Source organism: Rhinoraja longicauda, chromosome 3 (assembly GCF_053455715.1).
Source record: "Rhinoraja longicauda isolate Sanriku21f chromosome 3, sRhiLon1.1, whole genome shotgun sequence".
Classification (NCBI taxonomy): Eukaryota; Metazoa; Chordata; class Chondrichthyes; order Rajiformes; family Arhynchobatidae; genus Rhinoraja; species Rhinoraja longicauda.
Genome location: NC_135955.1, coordinates 70,030,935 through 70,052,318, shown reverse-complemented (window position 1 = coordinate 70,052,318; position 21,384 = coordinate 70,030,935). Strand labels below are relative to the sequence as shown.

Here is a 21,384-nt window from a genome sequence, read left to right as displayed (position 1 = left end):
TTTTTACCCTTACAATTCCTCATTTCTATCCATACTGATTCTACATCTCCTGATTCTATGTCACCCCTTGCAAGGGAGTGAATATTATTCCTTACCAACAGAGCGACCCCACCCTCTCTGCCCACCTGCCTGTCTTTTCTATAAGTTGTGTACCCTGAATATTCAGTTCCCAGCGCTAGTCCTCTTGTAGCCATGTCTCTGTAATTCCCACAACATCATACTTGCCAATGTCTAACTGAGCCTCAAGCTCATCCACTTTATTTTTTATATTTGGCGCATTTAAATACAACACTAACTTCGGTATTCACCTCCCCTCTCACACCGGACACAATTGGCCCTGACCTTACTCTCTTATCCCATCTAGAACTTCCCTTCCCATTTATTCGAGAGTCCTTTGCAATTTCTCCTGTATTCACTTCCCGTTTAACTCCATCTTCTTATTCCCAATATGTTAACACCTCCCCCCCACTACTTAGTTTAAACTCACACGTGTAGCACTGGCAAACCTGCCTGCCAGAATGTTGGTCCCCCTGCTGTTAAGGTGTAACCCGTCCCTTTTGTACAGGTCACCCCTACCCCAGAAGAGATCCCAGTGGTCTAGAAATCTAAATCCCTGCTCCCTGCACCAGCCCCTCAGCCATATATTCATATCCCCGATCTCTCTGTTCCTGCCCTCACCAGCACGAGGTACAGGTAGCAATCCAGAGATAACCACCCTCGACATCCTACTTCTCAGTCTTCTTCCGAACTCTCTAAACTCAGGTTGCAGTATTTCCTTCCTCTTCCTCCCGATGTCGATCGTGCCCACGTGCACAACTACCTCTCCGGTTGATCGCCTTGGATGTTCTGAAGCCGGTCCGTGATGTCTTGAACCCTGACGCCAGGGAGGCAACAGACCATCCTCAAGTACCGCCTGCCGCCACAGAATCTACTGTCCGTACCTCGGACAATGGAGTCACCCACTACTGTGGCTCTTCCTGACTTCGGTCTCCCCGGTCGAGTCTCCTTGCCTGGATTAGAGCCACCAACCTGTCCGCCGCTTGGACTGGAAGCGTCATCTGCCCCGACAGCTCCCAAGAGGGTGTACCTGTTTGCAATAGGCACAGCCACCGGGGTATCCTGTAGTCCACGTTCACTCCCTTTGAAACGGTCTCCCACCTTCGTTCGACCTGGACCCTTGGCGTGAACTAAACTAATAATAAACTGAACTCAGACAGCTGATTAAATTCTTTTCTTACAATGGTTGAAAAGGAACTTGTTCCATTTTCATTTTTTCAGTTTTATTTCAACTTTTTAGCATTTGCAGATTTTCTTTTTTGTGTCTATTGTAATATTGAATAATTTTGATATTTAGAAGACCTAGCCAAATCATCTGATCATTTTGCAGTAGCTCATCTTTCATTTGTTCTTATCAATTGTTATTATCAATTGCAGGGAAATTCTCCACAGAAAACATCTATCAGATGTCAATGTCTAAAAAGATATTAAAAAGCGCGAATAGAAGATTGTTTTTAGGCGTTTCCTTTAGAATCTCATCAGAAACATTTTGATCTTATTGATAAAGATAATCAAAATTTTATGTGCAACATATATTGACAATAGAAAATTTTCTATTGAATGCATTTGTTAAAGGAATATTGTAAAAGACAATGAATAGCCCATTACTTTTTGATTACTTCAGTATGTTATTGTCAACTTAACATGATAGATCATATTATTGAATCTCTCTTACTGATACTCATCTGCTCTAGATATCATTGGGCTCATTTGGTGCATTCAGTGGTTTGAGTGATTCATTTTGAGGGCTCTTGTCCTGTTCATGATTCATGTTGCAATCATTGACGAAAACACAGGAGTCTTTTTTGAGTGAAAAACTGTACAAAGGAGGCTTCATTTAAGAATTCCAGTAGCAATCTAAAATGTTTGTAACTAATGAATGTGACATTGATCTTTCATGACCTTTTATTGAAATTACAGTAATTGGGTCACAATTTTAGTGATTATGGGTTTCTATTTTTGGCAATATAAATTGCTTGATTGTCAGTATATGTGAAAAATATTTTTTCTTAATTTTGAGGGATTATTTAAGACAAATTTGAAATATTGCAGATGAACCACCAGAAGAACTTTATTTAAAATTGTAATTTTGTAAATTGCACCACATTTTTCCTGGATGTAAGGTTTGGAGATATTTAGTTATGAGGTGGATTGCAGCAAGTTATAAGCAATATTTGTATACTTGCATAAAATCCTAACAAATAGTAAATGTTATACAGCCTTCACAGATTGACCTCCAAAAATTAGCCTTAGTTGCAGGCATAATATACAAAATGATCAAACTCATCTTGGCACTGTGGCACAGCGGTAGAGCTACTGCCTTACAGCGCCAGAGACCCGGGTTCGTTCCTGACTGCGGGTGCTTGTCTGTTCGGAATTCTCCCCATAACCTGCATAGGTTTTTTTCCGATATCTTAGGTTTTCTCCCACACTAAAGACATACAGGTTTGTAGGTTAATTGGCTTGGTATAAATATAAATTGTCCCTGGTGTGTGTAGAATAATGTTAGTGCGCGGGGATCGCTGGTCGGTGCGGACTTGGGCCAAAGGGCCTGTTTCCACCTTGTATCTCTAAACTAAACTAAATCTCCAAATACTCTGATTCTGTCTTATCCTTCCTTGTACAGTCTCTTCCTACCAACATCTAAGACACCACCTCCACTTGTTAGCATGTCTCCCCACCCGTAACAACCTCTCTTGTCTTACTTTCTTCACGTCAGAGATGTAGCCATGGGCACCTAAATGAGCCCCAGCTATGCCTGTCTTTTTGTTGGTTACGTTAAACATTCCTTGTGTCAAACATACCCCGGCACCATTTTCTAACTCTCCGCTACTTTGATAAATACATTCGGGCTTGGATTGTGTTTCCTGCACTCATGCAGAACTTTGATTTCATAACTTTGATCGAACATGGGCAGCACGGTGGCGCAGCGGTAGAGTTGCTGCCTTACAGCGAATGCAGCGCCGGAGACTCAGGTTCGATCCTGACTACGGGTGCTGTACTGTACGGAGTTTGTACGTTCTCCCCGTGACCTGCGTGGGTTTTCTTCGGTTTCCTCCCACACTCCAAAGACGTACAGGTATGTAGGTTAATTGACTGGGTAAATGTAAAAATTGTCCCTAGTGTGTGTGTGGGGATCGCTGGGCGGCGCGGACTTGGTGGGCTGAAAAGGCCTGTTTCCGCGCTGTATCTGAAATATGAAAAATAAATAAATAACTTTACCAATTTCCAACATATCCTTACATTTATTTAATTTATATCTGGCACCTCTCTCCCCATTGTTGATCTACGGTTCCATCACATGACACTGATATGTACTGACGTCTCCTACAAACCCAATGACAGTTACCTTGACAACACCTCCTTCCATCTCCCTCTTGCAGTGTGCCATCCCTTCCTTTCAATTTCTCTTTCTCCGCCGCATCTGCTCCCAAGGTAAGGCTTTCCACTCTAGGACATTGCCTTCAGTAAACTGGCTTTTTCCCCTTTTCTATTTTGGATGGAGCCCTCACCAGTGTCTTCTCCCTGTCCTACATTTCTGCTTTCCTGTCCCTCAGCATCTCGTATTCCACTTGGGTAGCTTACAACCCAAGTGCATTGAAGCATTGTGCATTGAATTCTCCAATTTCAAGTAATAAGTGATGCACACTTTACTTCCATCATCCCAGTCATCCTGCTCGTTTCCCCTCATTCGCATGCTTATTTCAAATCCCCAAGACCCATATTTCTCTTTTAACCCCCCCCATTTCACTCCTCTTTCCTTTTCTGACTCCCCTTTGTCCCTTTTTACCTCTGTCAGCAGTCACTTATTCCACCCATTGGCCAATCACCTCTCTCATACCCCCTCAGCTGTATCTAGCTATCACGCCAGGCCTTCCCCCGCCCCATCTCGATTTTCCAACATTCACCTCCCCAGTTCAATCAGTCCGAAGAAAGGTCCTGACCCGAAATGCTGCTTGTCCATTTTCTTCCTCAGATGTTGCCTGACCCACTGAGATCCTCCAGCACATAAAACGATAACTATTTATTAAGAGCAGTAAATTTGTAAAGATCAGTAGGCATGTTTGCTTGTTCTTCGGTGTTGGGGGATGGAGTGCAGTGAAATAATTGATCTAAATGAATGCATTTAATATTCTAAACAAAAACTTCTTATGCCATTGCCCCAACACTTGGTTTGATTCAGGTCCAGGAATAGACTGTTGGGCCAGTAACTGCCCCTTGCCATTCAAGCCAGTTGAGTCCTTGAAGCCACCATTTTTCCTGCTTTAGCCTTTGAGTCCTGATCTGGGTCCACGCAAACCAATTCCACAACATGTTTTCCCCCATACTGCCATGGATGCCCCCCTTCCTCCACTCCAGCTGCTTGTTCGAGAGAGAAAGAGACTGCTGCATATTAATTTAGGTAATACCTTTCACGGTGTGAACTGGAGTATAGAATATATATGCTACTTTAAAGCTTAAGGATTGTAAATGCTCGAAATCTGATTCCTGTTACATTCCACAAACTAATGTTACATTTCCATCAGATATCTTGGGGTGAGGCCTGTTGGGATGAACCAGTGAAACGTTTCTGGACTTTATTGCAAAATTTATTACAGAATTGCATTGGCATGTCACTGTTCCACACCTGGAAATTGGGCTTGATTGTTCTTAATCTGGCTTGTTGGTTGTGGTCCTTTCCTGTCTATCCATCATAGTCCACATCTAGGGGGCTAATCTTGCTGTACATCAGCCATTTGGTATTATGTGCTAAAGTCCAGACTGTGATCAGGTGGCATGCTGCCTCACAAATGCTCTTGGTGGTTCCCTTTGGCGCTATTGTCCACAGTTGGAAAGATTCACCCTGATTTTAGTTTGTGCATGTTTCTCTATTAAATGCAATGTCACAAATCTGTTGTATGCATCTGTAAACTTTATATTCTGCTATGTGTTCCGTATACTATTGGAAAATGTTGAAGGCTACAGTTCAGGACTGGCAACATCAATCATTTGGAGAGATCATCATAAATTATATGGCACAATACAGCTATCTTTGCCGAATAGAACCAACTTTACAATACATTACGTGTAAGAAGGAACTGCAGATGCTGGTTTAAACTGAAGATAGACACAAAAAGCTGGAGTAACTCAGTGGGACAGGCAGCATCTCTGGAGAGAAGGAATGGGTGATGTTTCGGGTCGAGACCCTTCAGATAATACATTACCCCTTAGACAAATTAAGATAAATTTGTTGTTGTGTGATTGGAAAAGAAATGGGGTAGGGCATAATGTCACTGTTTCCAATTCTTTCATATAATAGATCTCTCTTACCTCTTAATATTGCAAATAGCATTTTTATTGGAATACTTGGTAAAGTAATGAAGCACCAGAAAGCTATCCATGCCATTGAGCGAATGAAAAAGTAATGAATAAAGGCAGCTTGCAGTGAACTCTTATTGGAACTATGCAACCCAGAAGATATCAGTATTTGGTGTATATTGGCAACATTTGGAAATGACATAATAGCACATTAACAGGAAAAGATAAAATTGTAATTATATCTCTGGCACATTGTTATGATATTCTGAAACTCCCATTCTTCTCAGAGTCATTTCTTGCCCCTCACTGAAAAATTATAGACTGTTCAGTAGTTGGCTTGAGAACTGTGTCAGCCTGGTTGCTCTTGAAAATTGATGCACATAAGGGATTAACCAAAAATCAGCATTATAGCTTATTATAGGTTTGTACAAACAATTCCAAAGTGCCCGCACAAATCAAAAGCTGTGATATTCAATAATTGTTGTATAGTTCCCACATTCCCCTTTAACCCATAAGGGCCCCCTGTTCTCTAGTCATTGAATTCTGTGTTGAAGGAAGTTAGTACGTCATGTTCATCTGATAGTGGCCTCTTAAAATTGTATACACCCCATTTAAAAATCCATTTGGACATCTCTTTTGCTAGGACAATAGCTTTGCCAATCTCTCCTTCAAATAATTTTGCGGCCAGAACTGCAAATTAAAGTCTTAACAAATTAAGAAATCACAGTTGTGTGGTGACGTTTATGCAGTTCTAGCATTGCCTTCCAAAGGTGTCTCTTTAACATAGAAACATAGAAAATAGGTGCAGGAGTAGGCCATTCGGCCCTTCGAGCCAGCAATTCTATATAATCATGGCTGATCATCCAAAATCAGTACCCCGTTTCAGCTTTCTCCCCATATCCCTTGATTCCTTTAGCCCTAAGAGCGAAATCTAACTCTTGAAAACATCCAGTGAATTGGCCTCCACTGCCTTCTGTGGCAGAGAATTCCACAGATTCACAACTCTCTGGGTGAAAAAGTTTTTCCTCATCTCAGTCCTAAATGGCCGACCCCTTACTCTTAAACTGTGACCCCTGGTTCTGGACTTCCCCAACATCAGGAACATTTTTCCTGCATTTAGCCTGTCCAATCCTTTAAGAATGTTATATGTTTCCATAAGACCCCCTCTCATCCTTCTAAATTCCAGTGAGTACAAGCCCAGTCGACCCTTCTTTCATCATATGTCAATCCCGCCATCCCGGGAATTAACCTGATGAACCTTCGCTGCACTCCCTCAATAGCAATAATGGCTTGGTTGATGGAATATCAGTTAAGCAGATTGCTTTGGCCTGGGTAGTGATTAGCTACTTGAGAGTTTTTGGTGCTGTAGTCATCCAGGCAAGTGTAGAGCAATCCACGCTCCTTGTTTATGTCTTATAAATGGTAGAAAGGCCTTGGGGTGTCATGAGGTGATTCCATCACTGCAGAATATTCAGTCACTTGTTCTTGCAGCCAAGGGATTCTTGTGGCTCTGGCTGTTGGTGAACCCTTTAGCTGTTGATGTTGAGGGACTCCTATATGGTGATACTGTTGAATGTCCAAAGTAAGCGGTAAGATTTTCTCCTCTTGGAGATGGTCATTGTTTAGCACTTTGGTGGGAAATCTGCATGCTACATATCAACCCAAGTTGAATCTTATCCAGTTCTTGCGGAATATAGGCATGGGTTATGAAGAAAATGTATGTGCAGGAGAAAATAGGAACGATTAAAGTGTATCCATAGACAACAATTTGGAGCTCACTAATTTAATATGGCATCAAAATTTATGGTGTCATGGGCAGTGAAGGTGGTTATCTAAGGTTACAAGGAAATGACAGGTCGTGGCCAAGTAAATTAATGCATTATGGAAGTTAAACCAGAGTCGGACGTGCTCAGTAATGGTAAAGTCGTGCGGAAAGTTGTTGAACTGAGGAGCCTTTGGGTACAAGTACACAGTTTGTTGAAAATATGAGCACAGGTAGTGAGGAAGGCATAGGGTATACATGTCTTTTCCACCAAAGCAATGAGTACAGGAGTTGGGACATTATGTTGCAATTGTACAAAACATTGGTTGGGCTGTTTTTGATGTATGGTGTGCAATTCACACTTTAGGAAGGACGTGATTAAACTGGAGAAGGTACATGAGAATGTTGCTTGGATTGGATGTTTTGATTTATCGGGAGAGATTGGATCGGCTGTTTTCTGCAAGAGCGGCTGAGAGATGAAAGGATAGAGGTATATAAAATTAGAAGTGGCATAAATAAAGTAGATAGTCATTTTCTATGTCCCCATGTCTCAAACTAGGGTGTGTAGTTTAAGGTGAGAGAAAGGAGGTTTAAAGGGGATCTGAGCGGCAAACTATTTACACAAAAAATGGTGCCAGAGGAGGTTCTGGAGGTAGGAACATTACTAACATTTAAAAGGCATCTTGACAGGTACTTGAAAAAGCAGGACATAGATGAATATTAAATTAATGCAGTCAAGTGGTACGAGCATTGATAGGCACAATGAATGATCTGTTTCTATGTAGTACAATTCTGACCCTGTAACTAAGAAAAAAAATTGTTAAAAGAGACTGGTAATTATTTTGTGTAGGAAAGAACTGCAGATGCTGGTTTAAATATAAGGTAGACACAAAATGCTGGAGTAACTCAGCGGGTCAGGCAGCATCTCTGGAGAGAAGGAATAGGTGATGTTTCAGACGGAAGAATTATTTTACACTTTCAAATTGTGAGAAGAGAATGGAAAAATAAATAGATCAAAAATCAGAAAGGGTGCAGAAACTGAAATATGAACCAAAAACAGGAAGTGGAAAAAAAAACTCAGCAGTGTATGTGAAAGAAGGTATGTGAAAGAAAAATATCTGAAAGGTAAAGCTAAGGTTGCCTTGAAGAAGATAAGTGATTGGTGTGCTAATGCACCATTTTAGACGGTGATTATGCAGAAGGAATGTAAAATGTTGTGAACAACAGGGCTGTCTCACACAGGCATACCAGATCATTCTGTACGAGAGGGAGAAAAACTGACCCAATATCTACAGATGGATGACTTACTGTAGAAATGGCTAGTTCTGAAATAGACAAAGTGAGCTACCTGAAGTTGCAGAATTTGATAATGAGTCCAGAAGGCTGTAGTATGCCCAAATAGGTCAGGGGCAGCTTCTCAGGATCGATTAGGCTTTGTTGTAACAGTGCAGGAGACAACACACCAACTGGAGTCAGGAAAATTAAGGTGGCAGGCAATAGGAACCTCAGTGTTGCCATTGCCAGTAATTTAATTCTCCATCCCACTTCCACTCTAATCTTTCTGTGGCCTCCTGCACTGCTACAATAAGGCCTGGAGCAAGCTTGAGGAATAATATTCCATCCAATATCTGGGCATTTTGCAGCCTTCTGTTTCAGAACTGCCCATATCCGCTCTGAGTCATTCATCTGTGATATTAATTCTGTTTCTTGCTCTTCTTTAGCAAATACTGATATGATTGGTAGAAACAAGGAATATGCAGATGCTGGTTTACAAAAAAAAGACACAAAGTGCTGGAGTAAATGAGCAGGTTAGGCAACATCTCTGGAAAACATGAAAAGGTGATGATTTGGGTCGGGACACTTCTTCAGAACCTCCAGACCCAGTTAATGGGACAGTTAATAGAAGTGTCTTGAGAACAGTTAGTTTTATAGACGAGGATACAATACAATACAATACAATATATCTTTATTGTCATTGTACCCAGGGGTACAACGAGATTGGGAATGCGCCTCCCATACGATGCAATAATTTAAGTAATTTAGACAATAGCAACCCAACGAAACAATTGTGACAGTTTTAGACAGGGTAAAGTGCAAGTTGATCTATGCGTTGTGACCATCCGGCTCAGCAGGACCAGTTCATAGCAGCTATGGCCCTGGGGATGAAGCTGTTTCTGAGTCTGGAGGTGCGGGCGTAGAAGGCCTTGTATCGTCTGCCTGATGGAAGGAGTTCGAACAGACTGTTGCAGGGGTGTGAAGAGTCTTTGTGGATGCTGGTGGCTTTTCTGAGGCATCGTGTGTTGTAGATGCCCTCCAAGTCTGGTAGCTGTGTTCCGATGGCCCTCTGAGCTCTATGGACTACCCGCTGTAGAGCTTTCCTTTCTGCCTCCGTGCAGCTGAGGTACCACACAGGGATGCCATGCGTTAGAATGCTCTCTATGGTGCAGCGGTAGAAGGTCGTCAGCAGCTGTTGGGGTAGACCAGACTTTTTCAGTGTTCTTAGGTAGAACAGTCTTTGCTGTGCCTTCTTGACCAGCGCAGCAGTGTTATTGGACCATGTTAGGTCCTCCGAAATGTGAGTGCCCAGAAACTTGAAGCTGGACACTCTCTCCACACTGTCCCCATTGATAGAGATCGGGGCATATTCCCCGTTATGTGACCTACGGAAGTTGATGATCAGCTCCTTGGTCTTGGTGGTATTTAGGGACAGGTTGTTCTCCGAGCACCAGTCCGCCAAGTTCTGCACCTCCGCTCTATAGTTTGTTTCATCCCCGTTGGTGATCAGCCCGATCACCGTTGTGTCGTCTGCAAACTTGACAATGGTGTTGGTGTCGAATGCAGGAACACAGTCGTGTATGAAGAGGGAGTAGAGCATGGGGCTCAGAACACAGCCCTGTGGTGTGCCGGTACTCAGGGTGATAGTGGAGGACAGGTGCGGGCCCATTCTCACTGCCTGCGGTCGTTCCAGCAGGAAGTCCAGGATCCAGTCGCATAACGACGAGCTGAGGCCTAGCTGGTGGAGTTTGGTGATGAGCTTGGTGGGGATGACCGTGTTGAAGGCGGAGCTATAATCTATGAATAGCATCCTCACGTACGTGCCCTGTCTCTCTAGGTGAGTCAGGACAGTGTGAAGAGCCAGAGAGATGGCGTCCTCTGTGGATCTATTTGCCCTGTATGCAAATTGATGTGGGTCCAGTGAGTCAGGGATGCTGGATTTGATGTGTGAGAGGACCAGCCTTTCAAAGCACTTCATGACTATCGGCGTTAGGGCAACCGGGCGGTAATCATTCAGGTTGGAGATCTTTGCTTTTTTCGGCACCGGAACTATGATAGCCGACTTCAGGCACTTGGGGACTGTAGCCAGAGATAATGACAGGTTAAAGATCCTGGTGAATACCTCAGCCAGCTGTTCAGCACAGTCCTTCAGTACCCTTCCTTGAACTCCATCCGGTCCTGCAGCCTTGCGTGGGTTGACCCTTTGCTGAACGTCTTGGGGGGTGTGAAGGTGGAAAGATCTCCCGGTCCAGTTCAGATATATCCGAGGAGACTGATGAAGCTGGAGAAGAAATTGCAGGCTGAGATATACGAATCATCTATAGATATAGGTGAGATTCCAGAAGACTGAAAGGTGGCTAATTGGGTGCCTCTATGTAGGAAGGGTTGGAAGGAAAAGCATGGGAACTCTAGATCAGTGAACCTAATGTCTGTGGTAAGCAAGTTACTGGAGAACACTCTGAGGGATATGTTATGTATGCATTTGGATAGACCGGGTGATTAGGGATAGTCAGCATTGTGTTGTACATGGGAGATTGTGTATTACGAATCTGAACGACTATTTTGAGAAAGTAATTAAAAAGGTTGATGAGGACAAAGCCGTAAATGTTGTCTATACCTACACAGTGAATGGTAAGGCTCTGGGGAGTGTGGTAAAACAGAGGGATCTAGGAGTTCAGGTACATAGTTTCTTGAAAGTGGCATCACAGGTAGATAGGGTGGTCAAGAAGGCATTTGGTGCATTGAGTTTAGAAGCTGGGAAATTATGTTACAGTTGTACTAGACATTGGTGAGGGCACATGTGGAGTATTGTATTCAGTTTTGGTCAGCCTATTATAGGAAACGTTAAGCTGGAAAGGATGCAGAGAAGATGCTGCTAGGACTCAAGGGCCTAGAAGTTGAGTAGGCTACGACTTTATTCCATGGAGCACAGGAGGATGAGTGATCATTTGAGGATGAGAGTGATCATATAGATGTGCATTAGATCATGAATAGATAGGGTAAATATAACTAGTCCTTTACCCAGGGTTGGGGGATCCAGAGGATATAGCTTTAGGCTAAGAATTAATAGGAACCTGAGGGAAACCTTTTTTCATAAAGCGTGGTGGGTATATGGAATGAGCTGCCAGAAGAGGTAATTGAGGCAGGTACTATCACAACGTTTAAAAGACATTTCGACAGGTACATGTATCGGATATGTTTAGAACGATATTGGCCAAACGCAGGGACTAGTGTAGATGGGCATGTATGACTCTGAAGGGTTCTGACCTGAAATGTCACCTATCCATGTTCTCTGGAGGTACTGCCTGACCCGCTGAAAAACTCCAGCACTTTGTCGTTCTTTACTGATCTGCTTGGCCTGTCCGATTGTCTACCTTGGCCAGTTCCCCTCTCATGCCTTCATAATCCCCTTTGTTCAACTGCAACACTGACACTTCCGATTTAACCTTCTCCTTCTCAAATTGCAGATTAAAACTAATCATATTATGATCACTACCTCTAAGTGGTTCCTTTACCTCGAGTTCTCTTTATCAAATCTGGTTCATTGGACAACTCTAAATCCAGAATTGCCTTTTCTCTGGTAGGCTCCATTACAAGCTGCTCTAAGAATCCATCTCGGAGGCACTCTACAAACTCTCTTTCTTGGGGACCAGAACCAACCTGATATTCCCAGTCTACCTGCATATTGAAATCGCCCATCACCACAGTGGCATTACCTTTCTTACATGCCAGTTTTAACTCCTGCTGCATCTTACCCCCATATCCGGGCTACTATTTGGGGGTCTGTAGATAACACCAATTAGTGTCTTCTTGCCTTTACAATTCCTCAGCTCAATCCACAGTGACTCTACCTCGTCAGTCCCTATGTCTTCCCTCGCAAGGGACTGAATTTCATCCTTCACCAGCAGAGCTACCCCACCGCCTCTGCCCACCTGCCTGTCCTTTCTATAGGATGTATAACCCTGAATATTAAGTTCCCAGGCCCGATCCTCCTGCAGCCACGTCTCTGTAATCCCCACAATGTCATATCAACCAACCTCTAACTGAGCCTCAAGCTCATCTACTTTACTTCTTATACTTCGCACATTCATATACAGTACTTTTAATTCCCTACTAATCTCACTCTTCGATCCCTATTACACTTGGCAATACTCTCCTATCCCTTTGTGAGCTTTCTTTCCTGTTAATTCTGAGGTCATTAACTATCCCTTTACTCTCTTTCCCTTTAACTCCATCCTTGACTATCCTGTTTGACACCCCCCCCCTTATTTACTTTAAAACCACCCGTACAGCAGTGGCAAATCTGCCTGCCAGAATGCTGGTCCCTCACCTGTTAAGGTGCCATCCGTCCCTTTTGTTCTGGTTCACATCCGATCTATAGGATAAGTAAACACTATTGAACTTTTGAACCTATTACAGTACTTTAATTCTCTTTTTAAAAAAGACACAATGTCCTGGAGTAGCTCAGCGGGTCAGGTAGCATCTTCGGAGAACATGGATAGATCAAGGGCTTTTTTCAGACTGGGAGACTTTATTTCTTTCTCACTTCACTCAGACCGCTGTCTTCAGCCTCCTCATCTGATGGAGTTAGAGGGCCGTACACCACAGAAAAAGGCCCTTTTGGCCCATTGAGTCAGCGCTGAATATCAAGTGCACATTTACAATAATGTTACAGTCATCAAATTTTATTATCTTCAAATTCCCTTCAACTCATGGAATCATTGTCAAACAGCACCGAAACAGGCCCTTCGAACCAACCTACCTACGACTACCAAGATGCACTAGTCCCACCTGCCCATGTTTGGCCCATATCCCTCTAATACTTTCCTATCCTTGTACCTGTCCAAATGTCTTTTAAATTTTATATATATGTTATATATAATGTTGCGATATGTGTTATATAACGCCCCCCAGATTCTACCACTCATCGACACACTAGTGGCCAATAAATCTATCAACCTTTATTCCCATAACATTTAAAAATCTATTGATCTCTATCCTGAATATACTCGGTGACTGAGCTATGGGGGAGTGAGTTCCAAAGATTTGCTATCTGCTGGTGAAGATTTTTTTTCTGATCTCTGCTCGGATGCCGATCACATGTTTGGAGATTATGATTTGTTTCAGGACACCTCAGTAGAAGGAAACATCAACTCTGCATGTATCAGGTCAAGTCTCTTAGGAAGGGATTTCAACCTCTCCCTTTTATAATGAAAGGCCATAGAGTCGTACAGCATGGAAACAGGCCCCACAGCCCACCAATCCCATGCCAACCATCAAGCACCCAATATTACACTTATTTTACCACAACCCATTTTATTCTCCCCACATTCCATCAACTCTCTCCAGATTCAACTTACTGCAAAAAATTAATGAATCAGAACAAGATAAGATAAATTATCTCGTACAGTATTATAAATTATACAGAGAGATGTGAATTTGTGGAATTCTCCGTCACAGAAGGCAGTGGGGGCTAATTCACTGGATGAATTAAAAAGAGAGTTTGATAGAGCTGGTTAGGGGTTAGTGGAATCAAGAGATATGGGGAGAAGGCTAGCACTGGTTACTGATTGCCGATGATCAGCCATGATCACAATGAATGGCGGTGCTGGCTCGAAGGGCCAAATGGCCTCCTCCTGCACCTATTTTCTATGTTTCTAAGGTTTCTGTCTGTTCTAGGTTGATTGTTTTTGTGGCAAAATATTTCATCGTATCCACACTCTTGTTAAATTATTTAAAAATTACCCAGGATACTAGTTTACTTCCCTTGAGGACATTGGGTCCAGTTCTGTTGAGCTGCAGCCCATTCATCTTGTAAAGGCCACTCTGGAACAAGAGGACATCAAATCCTCTGTGATTTGAAGTACACTCTCCAATAACATTTCACTAGCCTTGTGTTAACCAGCTTCTTGTACTCATTCACCCATAGTACAGAAAGTGCTCCAGATATTTCTATCTTTGATGTTCTTTTAAAAAATATATATTTGCTTTGGAATTTTATTCCCATAGGTTACACATAAAGAGATTCAATTACATTCTAAAAGTATTGGGCAGCGTTGTTATAGTTAATAAACCTGTATTCTAATTTTGTGTACATGCCTTTATATTGGATGTGATTTCAATATTTGGTTGAAGAATACCTAAATGTTTGTAAGGATGATTTTCCAAGTTAAACTTGATTTGCTATGTTTTTGTTGTGTCCAAGTTTAAAACACCATGCTACAATTTAACGTTTGAGAAGAAACTATAGAACAGTGCTCAATAATCAATATATGGCAAGTACTCTGAATGGATCACAATTATAAACGTTGAAATTAGTAGTTTTTTGAGAGGCACAACACCAATTCAATTACATTTTTTAAAAAGCGATGTTCTAATGCTGGAATTTGATATTTATTTATACAGGTCACCATCTCATTCAGGATGGCTGTATCATCAGCTTCATATGATCAGCTCCTGAAGCAAGTAGAAGCACTTAAAATGGAGAATTCAAATCTGCGACAAGAATTAGAAGACAACTCAAACCATTTGACACAACTAGAGACGGAGGCATCCAGCATGAAGGTACATTTTGCACAAGACTAAATATTACTTAACATCTTGGTCAGATGTTTCCTTGATATTTGGCATATGCCATTACCATTGGTTGACCAAAACTTGACCGGTTCAATGTGACCGGATTCATATGCATTTAGTAGTTAGATATTGAGAGCTACCTTTGTTGCAGCAATTATGAACCTGTTAGAATCTATTTATTTCCTGATATCCAAAATATTGTCATGCTGGTACGGTTAATGTTGCAAGATGAGTCCACGGTTGAAAATAGGCACATGGTGAGACAAAGTTACTTGGGCATAAATTTAGACAGATTGGTTAGTAAGTTTGCAGACAACACCAACATTAGTGGAGATGCGGACAGTGAGGAAGGCTATCAAAGTATAAAGTGGGATATAGATCAGCTTCAGAAATAGGCAGAGAAATAGAGGGGATTTAACCTGATTCAAGTGTGAGGTGTTGCACCTTGGGCAATCAAAGCTAAGTGGAAAGTATACTGTTAAGGGCAAAACCCTTAAGAATATAGAAAAATAGGTGCAGGAGTAGGCCATTCTGCCCTTCGAGCCAGCACCGCCATTCTATATAATCATGGCTGATCATCTAAAATCAGTACCCCGTTCTGGCTTTTTCTCCATATTTCGTGATTCCTTGTGTAGGAAAGAACTGCAGATGCTGGTTTAAATTGAAGGTAGACACAGAATACTGGAGTAACTCAGTGGGACTAGCAACATCTCTGGAGAGAAGGAATGGGTGACGTTTCGGTCGAGACCCTTCTTTGAGCTACTCCAGCATTTTGTGTCTACCTCGATTCATTTAGCCCTAAGAGCAAAATCTAACTCTCTCTTGAAAACATCCAGTGAATTGGCCTCCACTGCCTTCTGTGGCAGCGAATTCTACTGATTCACAACTCTCTGGGTGAAAAAGTTTTTCCTCGTCTCAGTCCTAAATGGCCTACCTCTTATTCTTAAACTGTGCCCTTAGTTCTGGTCACCCCTAACATCAGGAACATTTTTCCTGCAAAGGGATTTTGAGATCGAAGTACATAGCTCCCTGAAAGAGGCAACACAAGTAGATGGAGTGGGAAAGAAGGCGTATGGTATGCTTGTCTTCATTAGTCGAGGCATTAGGTATGAGGCTCAGGAAATCATGTTGCAGCTTTATAGAATTTTGGTTAGGCCATATTTGGAGCATTGTGTGCCGTTCTGGTTGTCCCATTGCAGGAAGGATGGAGTCATACAGTGTGGAAGCACCAACATGCCCCATCAACACCAGTCCCACCTGCCTGCGTTAGGCCCACATCCCACTAAACCTATCGTATCCAGTCTTCCAGCACCTCACCCATATTTAATGACAACTCATGCAATTTCCTTTCTAGCTTTCCACAGTGTCCTCATATACATCCGATCAGGCCCAGGAGAGTTGTGTACATTTTTTATGTGTTATGTCATTCAGCACCCCCTCAACCGAAATACTCACTACCCTCAAGATATTTCCATTGACTGGCTTAGGTTCTCCGGTTCTCATGTCCTTCTCCAAGATAAAAGCAGAAAAAATATTCATTGAGGACCTTGCCCATCACCTGTGGCTTCACACAGAGTTGACCGCTTTGATTCCTGAGGGGCCCCTTTCTCTCTCTGGTTACCCTTTTCCCCCGAATGTATTTATAAAATCTCTTACTATTTAAGCGTGCTCCTCAGTTCCTGAAACTCTTCCAGGGATACACTTGTAACTTCTCCAGGGATGTGGAGGCTTTGGAAGGGACACAGGAGAGGTTTACCAGAATGCTGGCTGGATTAGAGGTTTTAGTAATATGGTGAGCTTGGGCAAACATGGAATGTTTTGTGTGGAATATCAGAGGTTGAGGGAAGACCTAATAGAAGTATATGAGAGGCATGGATATGATAGATGGCCATAACCTTTGTTTCCATGGTGGAAATGGAAGGCACAGTGGAGCTGGAGGGCATAGCTTTAAGGTACGCGGGGCATAGCTTAAGGGAGATGTGCAAGGCTAGTTTTTGTCCACAGTGTGGTGGATGCCTGGAATGCACTGCCAGTGGTGGAGGCAGATAAGAATGGCATTTAGAATTTTAGATAGGCACAGGGATATGCAGGAATGGTGAAATATGAATCACTTGCAGGCAGTGGAGATTGATTTAACTTGGCATCATAATTAACCTGAGACATTGTGGGCTAAAGGGCCGGTTCCTGGTGCTATACTGTTTTATATTCTAAGTTACCATGAAATGTAATTTTTTTAAATTTTACTCACCTGAATTAAATGCAACTCCTGATAATACCAACATGGCTGACTCTTTAGTGTTATGAAATAGCCACCAAATTTTACAAAACCACCATGTGTAAACACACAAAATGCAAAACATTCTTCTAAACAAAGAATTTTAACACTTTGAAGATGCACCCAACCCCATTAAACCAGCAAACTCTTCCTTCAAGACTTTTCTGAATTATTGCCCAGGTTGTTTGGGCAGTTCTACAGACTACTGATTATCGCCACTCGCCTTCCTCAGCTGATGCATTGGTACTCTTCCATGCTGAACACCATTTCTCAAACACTGAGGGCAGAGTATTTACTCTGAGTCCAGGACTATAGTATCCATCACAAAGTGTGGCTTGGTGGCACCACTGCTAAGTGAGGAGTGTTAGAAGATGAAATAACACAAAGGATGAATCAACTATATCTTAATGCTAAGGATGCATATGTCATTCTGTTATGAATAAAAGTGATCATGGCGGAATCTGTGAAACAAAGTTCTCTCTTTAATTTAGAATTCACCATGCCAGGTGAAATGAAATTCAGACAGGAACTAACAGCTTAAAACTGTACATCTGTAAAGTATAACGGGACTTCAGCTGCAGCAAAATTGTATTGCACTGCTGGTCCTATTTCTCACGGTACCTTCATCATCAAGTCACAGGGCCAAACCTGACTCAGTGAGGAGTGCAGAATAGCATGTGAAGAGCAGTACCAGGCGTACCTGAAAATGATATGCCAAAATTAAGTTATCTTATAGAACCACATCTATACTAAGCAAAGCTGAGCAATTCCAAAGGTATATACCAATCATACCAAAGTGTTCTCATATCAAAATGGTAATGGACAGCTTATAGAAAAAGAGGTTTAAGAAAAACTTCATCCTCTAACAGTGGAATCCATCTGGTGATTACAAATCACATGGTGAAAAATCAAATTCGTTTTTCCCAGAATAGGTAAATGGAGTGCTGCCAATCAAGTACACAGGACTATACAGCACAGGAACAGGCCCATCGGCTCATGATGTCTGTGCTGATCATGATGGCAATTTAAATTCCATTTCTGCCCTCACATAGTCGTTATCCCTATATTCCTTATCTGTTTGTTTGTCTATGTGCCTCTTAAATATTGCTACCAGTATCTGCTTTCACCACTTCCCTTGGCAATGTGTTCCAGGCACCTACCTCTCTCTGTAAAGTAAAATTTTGGTTTGTCAATCTCCTTTAAACTTGCCCCTCTCACTTTCAAGCTATGCCATTCCAGTATTTAACATTTCTACCCTGTCTATGCCAAAACTTCCTAGTGTAGTCCTCTGCCTCCTGCGCTTCAGAGAAAACAATCCAAGGTTGTCGGTGGGGAGACAAGAGACTGCAGATGCTCGAATCTTGAGTTTAAAAAAAAGTACTGCTGGTGGAACTCTGTGGGTCAGGCAGCATCTGTAGAGATTGGGTCTGAAGAAGGGTCCTGACCCAAAATGTTAGTAGGGGGCAAGGGGGAGGGGAAAGGGAAATGAAGTAGGTGAGGTTAGAGGTACACATAAACCTTTGTCTCACCTGAAAGGACTGTTAGTGGTCCCTGAATGGAGTCGAGGGAGGAGGTATAAGGAAAGGTGTAACCTTATCTACTACATCCGGTGTTCCTGATGTGGGCTCCTATACAACAGCGAGAGAAAATCAAGACTCGGCAATCGTTTCACTGATTTCTTGCGATTGGTCCGCAAAGGCCCATGGGATCTCCCAGTTGCTAGCCACTTCATCTCTCCTTCCCATTCAAATAATGAGCTTTTTGCCTTCTGTCTCCTCCATTGCCAGAGTGAGGCCACATGCAAATTGGAGGAACAGCAATTCATATTTTGCTTCGGAGGCTTACAACCCAGCACTATGAACGCAGAATTCTCTAATTTTAAGTAACTTCAAACACTTCCCACCCATGCCCCCTTCCTCCACCATTGTCGTTTAATCAGTTTCATAGTTCACCACAATGAATCTTTCTTGAGATCGCATCTTCCCTAGCTAACAATTGGCCTACCAGGGCACCAACCTGCCTGAGGTCATCTGTTGTTGGTCCTGATTTATCCTGGTCTTTTCTCGCCTCCTGACTTTTGACTTTACAAAGTTCAACACATCACATTTAAGCAAATTAAACTCCATCTGCCATTTCTCTACCCATATTTCCAACTGGTTTATATCCTACGGAATCCTTTGACAATCTTCCTCTGCCGCCAACTCCACCAATTTATGAGCAATCTGCAAATATACTAATAATTTTCTCTACTTTTTTTCCAAATCTTTTTTTTACATCACAACAACAAAGGTCCCAGCACTGATCCTTGTGGAACACATCCAGTCAGAATATCACCCCTCCAACCCTACCTCCTGTCTTCTATGTCCGAGCCAAATTTGAATCCAATCTCCCTGGATCCTTTAATCTTCTGGATTAGCTTGCCATGAGGGACCTGGTATGCTTTTCTAAAGTCCAAATAGACAAAATCCATGGCCCTCTCTCTTCATCTCCTCAGAAAACTCAATAAAGTTTGCAAGATATGACCTGTGCACAAAGCCATGCTGACTATCCCTAATAGATCTCAGCTTTTCCAGGTGTGAGTGGATCCTATCCCTAAGAATCTTCAATAATTTCCTTTCCACTAATGTATGGCTCCCTGCCCTATAATATACTGGTTTGTCATGATTGCTCTCCCATATTCATATAAACTTCTCATTTACCAGCACTTGGTCCATAGCCTTCTATGTTTTGGCGATTCGAGTGCTCATCCAGATATTTTTAAATCTTATGAGAGTAACTACCTCTATCACCAATGTGATCTAGATTGCAACCATCCTCTTGAGGGGAAAAAAATTATATGATACCTCTAACCCTCTTACTCCTCATTTTATACCTAAGAGCTCTGGTAATTTAAGCCTATGCACGCATCTCCTTTGTGGGGAAAGGTTTCTCACTACATACCCTGTCTATTCCCTTCATCATTTTGTGTTTCTCCATGTCCTTCTTCATCACTTCCACTCCAAGGAAAGCAAACTGCCTATCCGGCTTCTCATATTAACTGAAATGTTCCATCCCAAGCGAAATCCTGGTAAATCATCCCTGCATTCACATCCTACCAATAGTATGGTGACCAGAACTGCACACACAACTCCAGCTGTGCCATAACCAAACTTTTGTAAAATTGTACCAAAGGTTTTGTGCACATACTCCAAGGCCACGATGTTGCTATGGGGAGGATGTTATTAAGTTGGAATAAGTGCAGAGATGATTTAGGAGGATGTTGCCAGAACACGGGGGCTTGAGCTGTAGAGTGAGGTTGGGCAAGCTACGACTTTATTCCTTTGAGCACAGGAGGCTAAGGGGTCATCTTATAGAAGTGTATAAAATCATGAGGGGAATAACTAGAGCGTGAGGGGAATAACTAGAGCGAATGTGCAGTCTTTGACCCAGGGTAGGGGAATCAAAGGACATTGGTTTAATGTAAGAGAGGAAAGATTTAATAGGAACACGAGGAGCAACTCAGGGGGTGGTGAGTATGTGGAATGAGCTGTCAGAGGAGGTAGTTGAGTCAGGTACAATAAGATTTAAAAGATCTTTGGACAGGTACATGGATAGGAAAGATTTAGAGGGATGTGGGCAAATGGGTCTAGCTTAGATGGGGCATCTTGGTTGACATGGTCAAGTTGGGCTGAAGGGCCTGTTTCTGTGCTGTATGAGTTTAATGTAGGTCAGTAATGCGGATGGCTTTTATCTTCCTGCGCTGCCAACCATGCTCCATCCCTGTCTTGATCCTGTACACCAACGTACCTCTGCTCCTACAGCCCTCGCATTTGCCCATATTTCCAAAATGCAACATCTCGCTCTATCAGCTTTAATCCATGCCATTTAACAACTGATCAATATTGTTCTATGAGAGAGGAGGCAGACCTTATGTTTTGGGGAAGGATCTGAGGATTTTTTTTTGCCTCTGAGACTAATCTCGCTATTAACATCAACTGCTATTAATCTCGCTATTAACTACAAATTTGTGTGTCATCTACAAACATAGTAATCCTATCTGCCTAAGTTCATATCCAAATCATTTATTTACATGATGAGCAGAATCGCTCGCTATGGTGCACCATTGATCACAAAAGCAACTTGCCACCATCTCTCTGTCTCC

At 42.4% G+C, this 21,384-nt stretch overlaps 1 protein-coding gene across 7 annotated transcripts in view; it reads left to right on the top strand.

Moving 5' to 3' along the window:
* apc (APC regulator of WNT signaling pathway) overlaps positions 1-21,384 on the top strand; it is a 163,111-nt gene that overhangs the window by 38,671 nt on the left and 103,056 nt on the right. For 5 of the 7 annotated variants that reach the window (XM_078396349.1, XM_078396348.1, XM_078396346.1 and 2 more), the window contains one exon: positions 14,798-14,956. In XM_078396349.1, coding sequence (XP_078252475.1) covers positions 14,816-14,956 — 141 coding nt within the window. In that variant the 5' untranslated portion in view covers positions 14,798-14,815. Of the gene's footprint in view, positions 1-14,797; positions 14,957-21,384 lie in introns of those variants that run through there. The other 2 variants (XM_078396350.1, XM_078396351.1) reach the window with 2 other exon arrangements.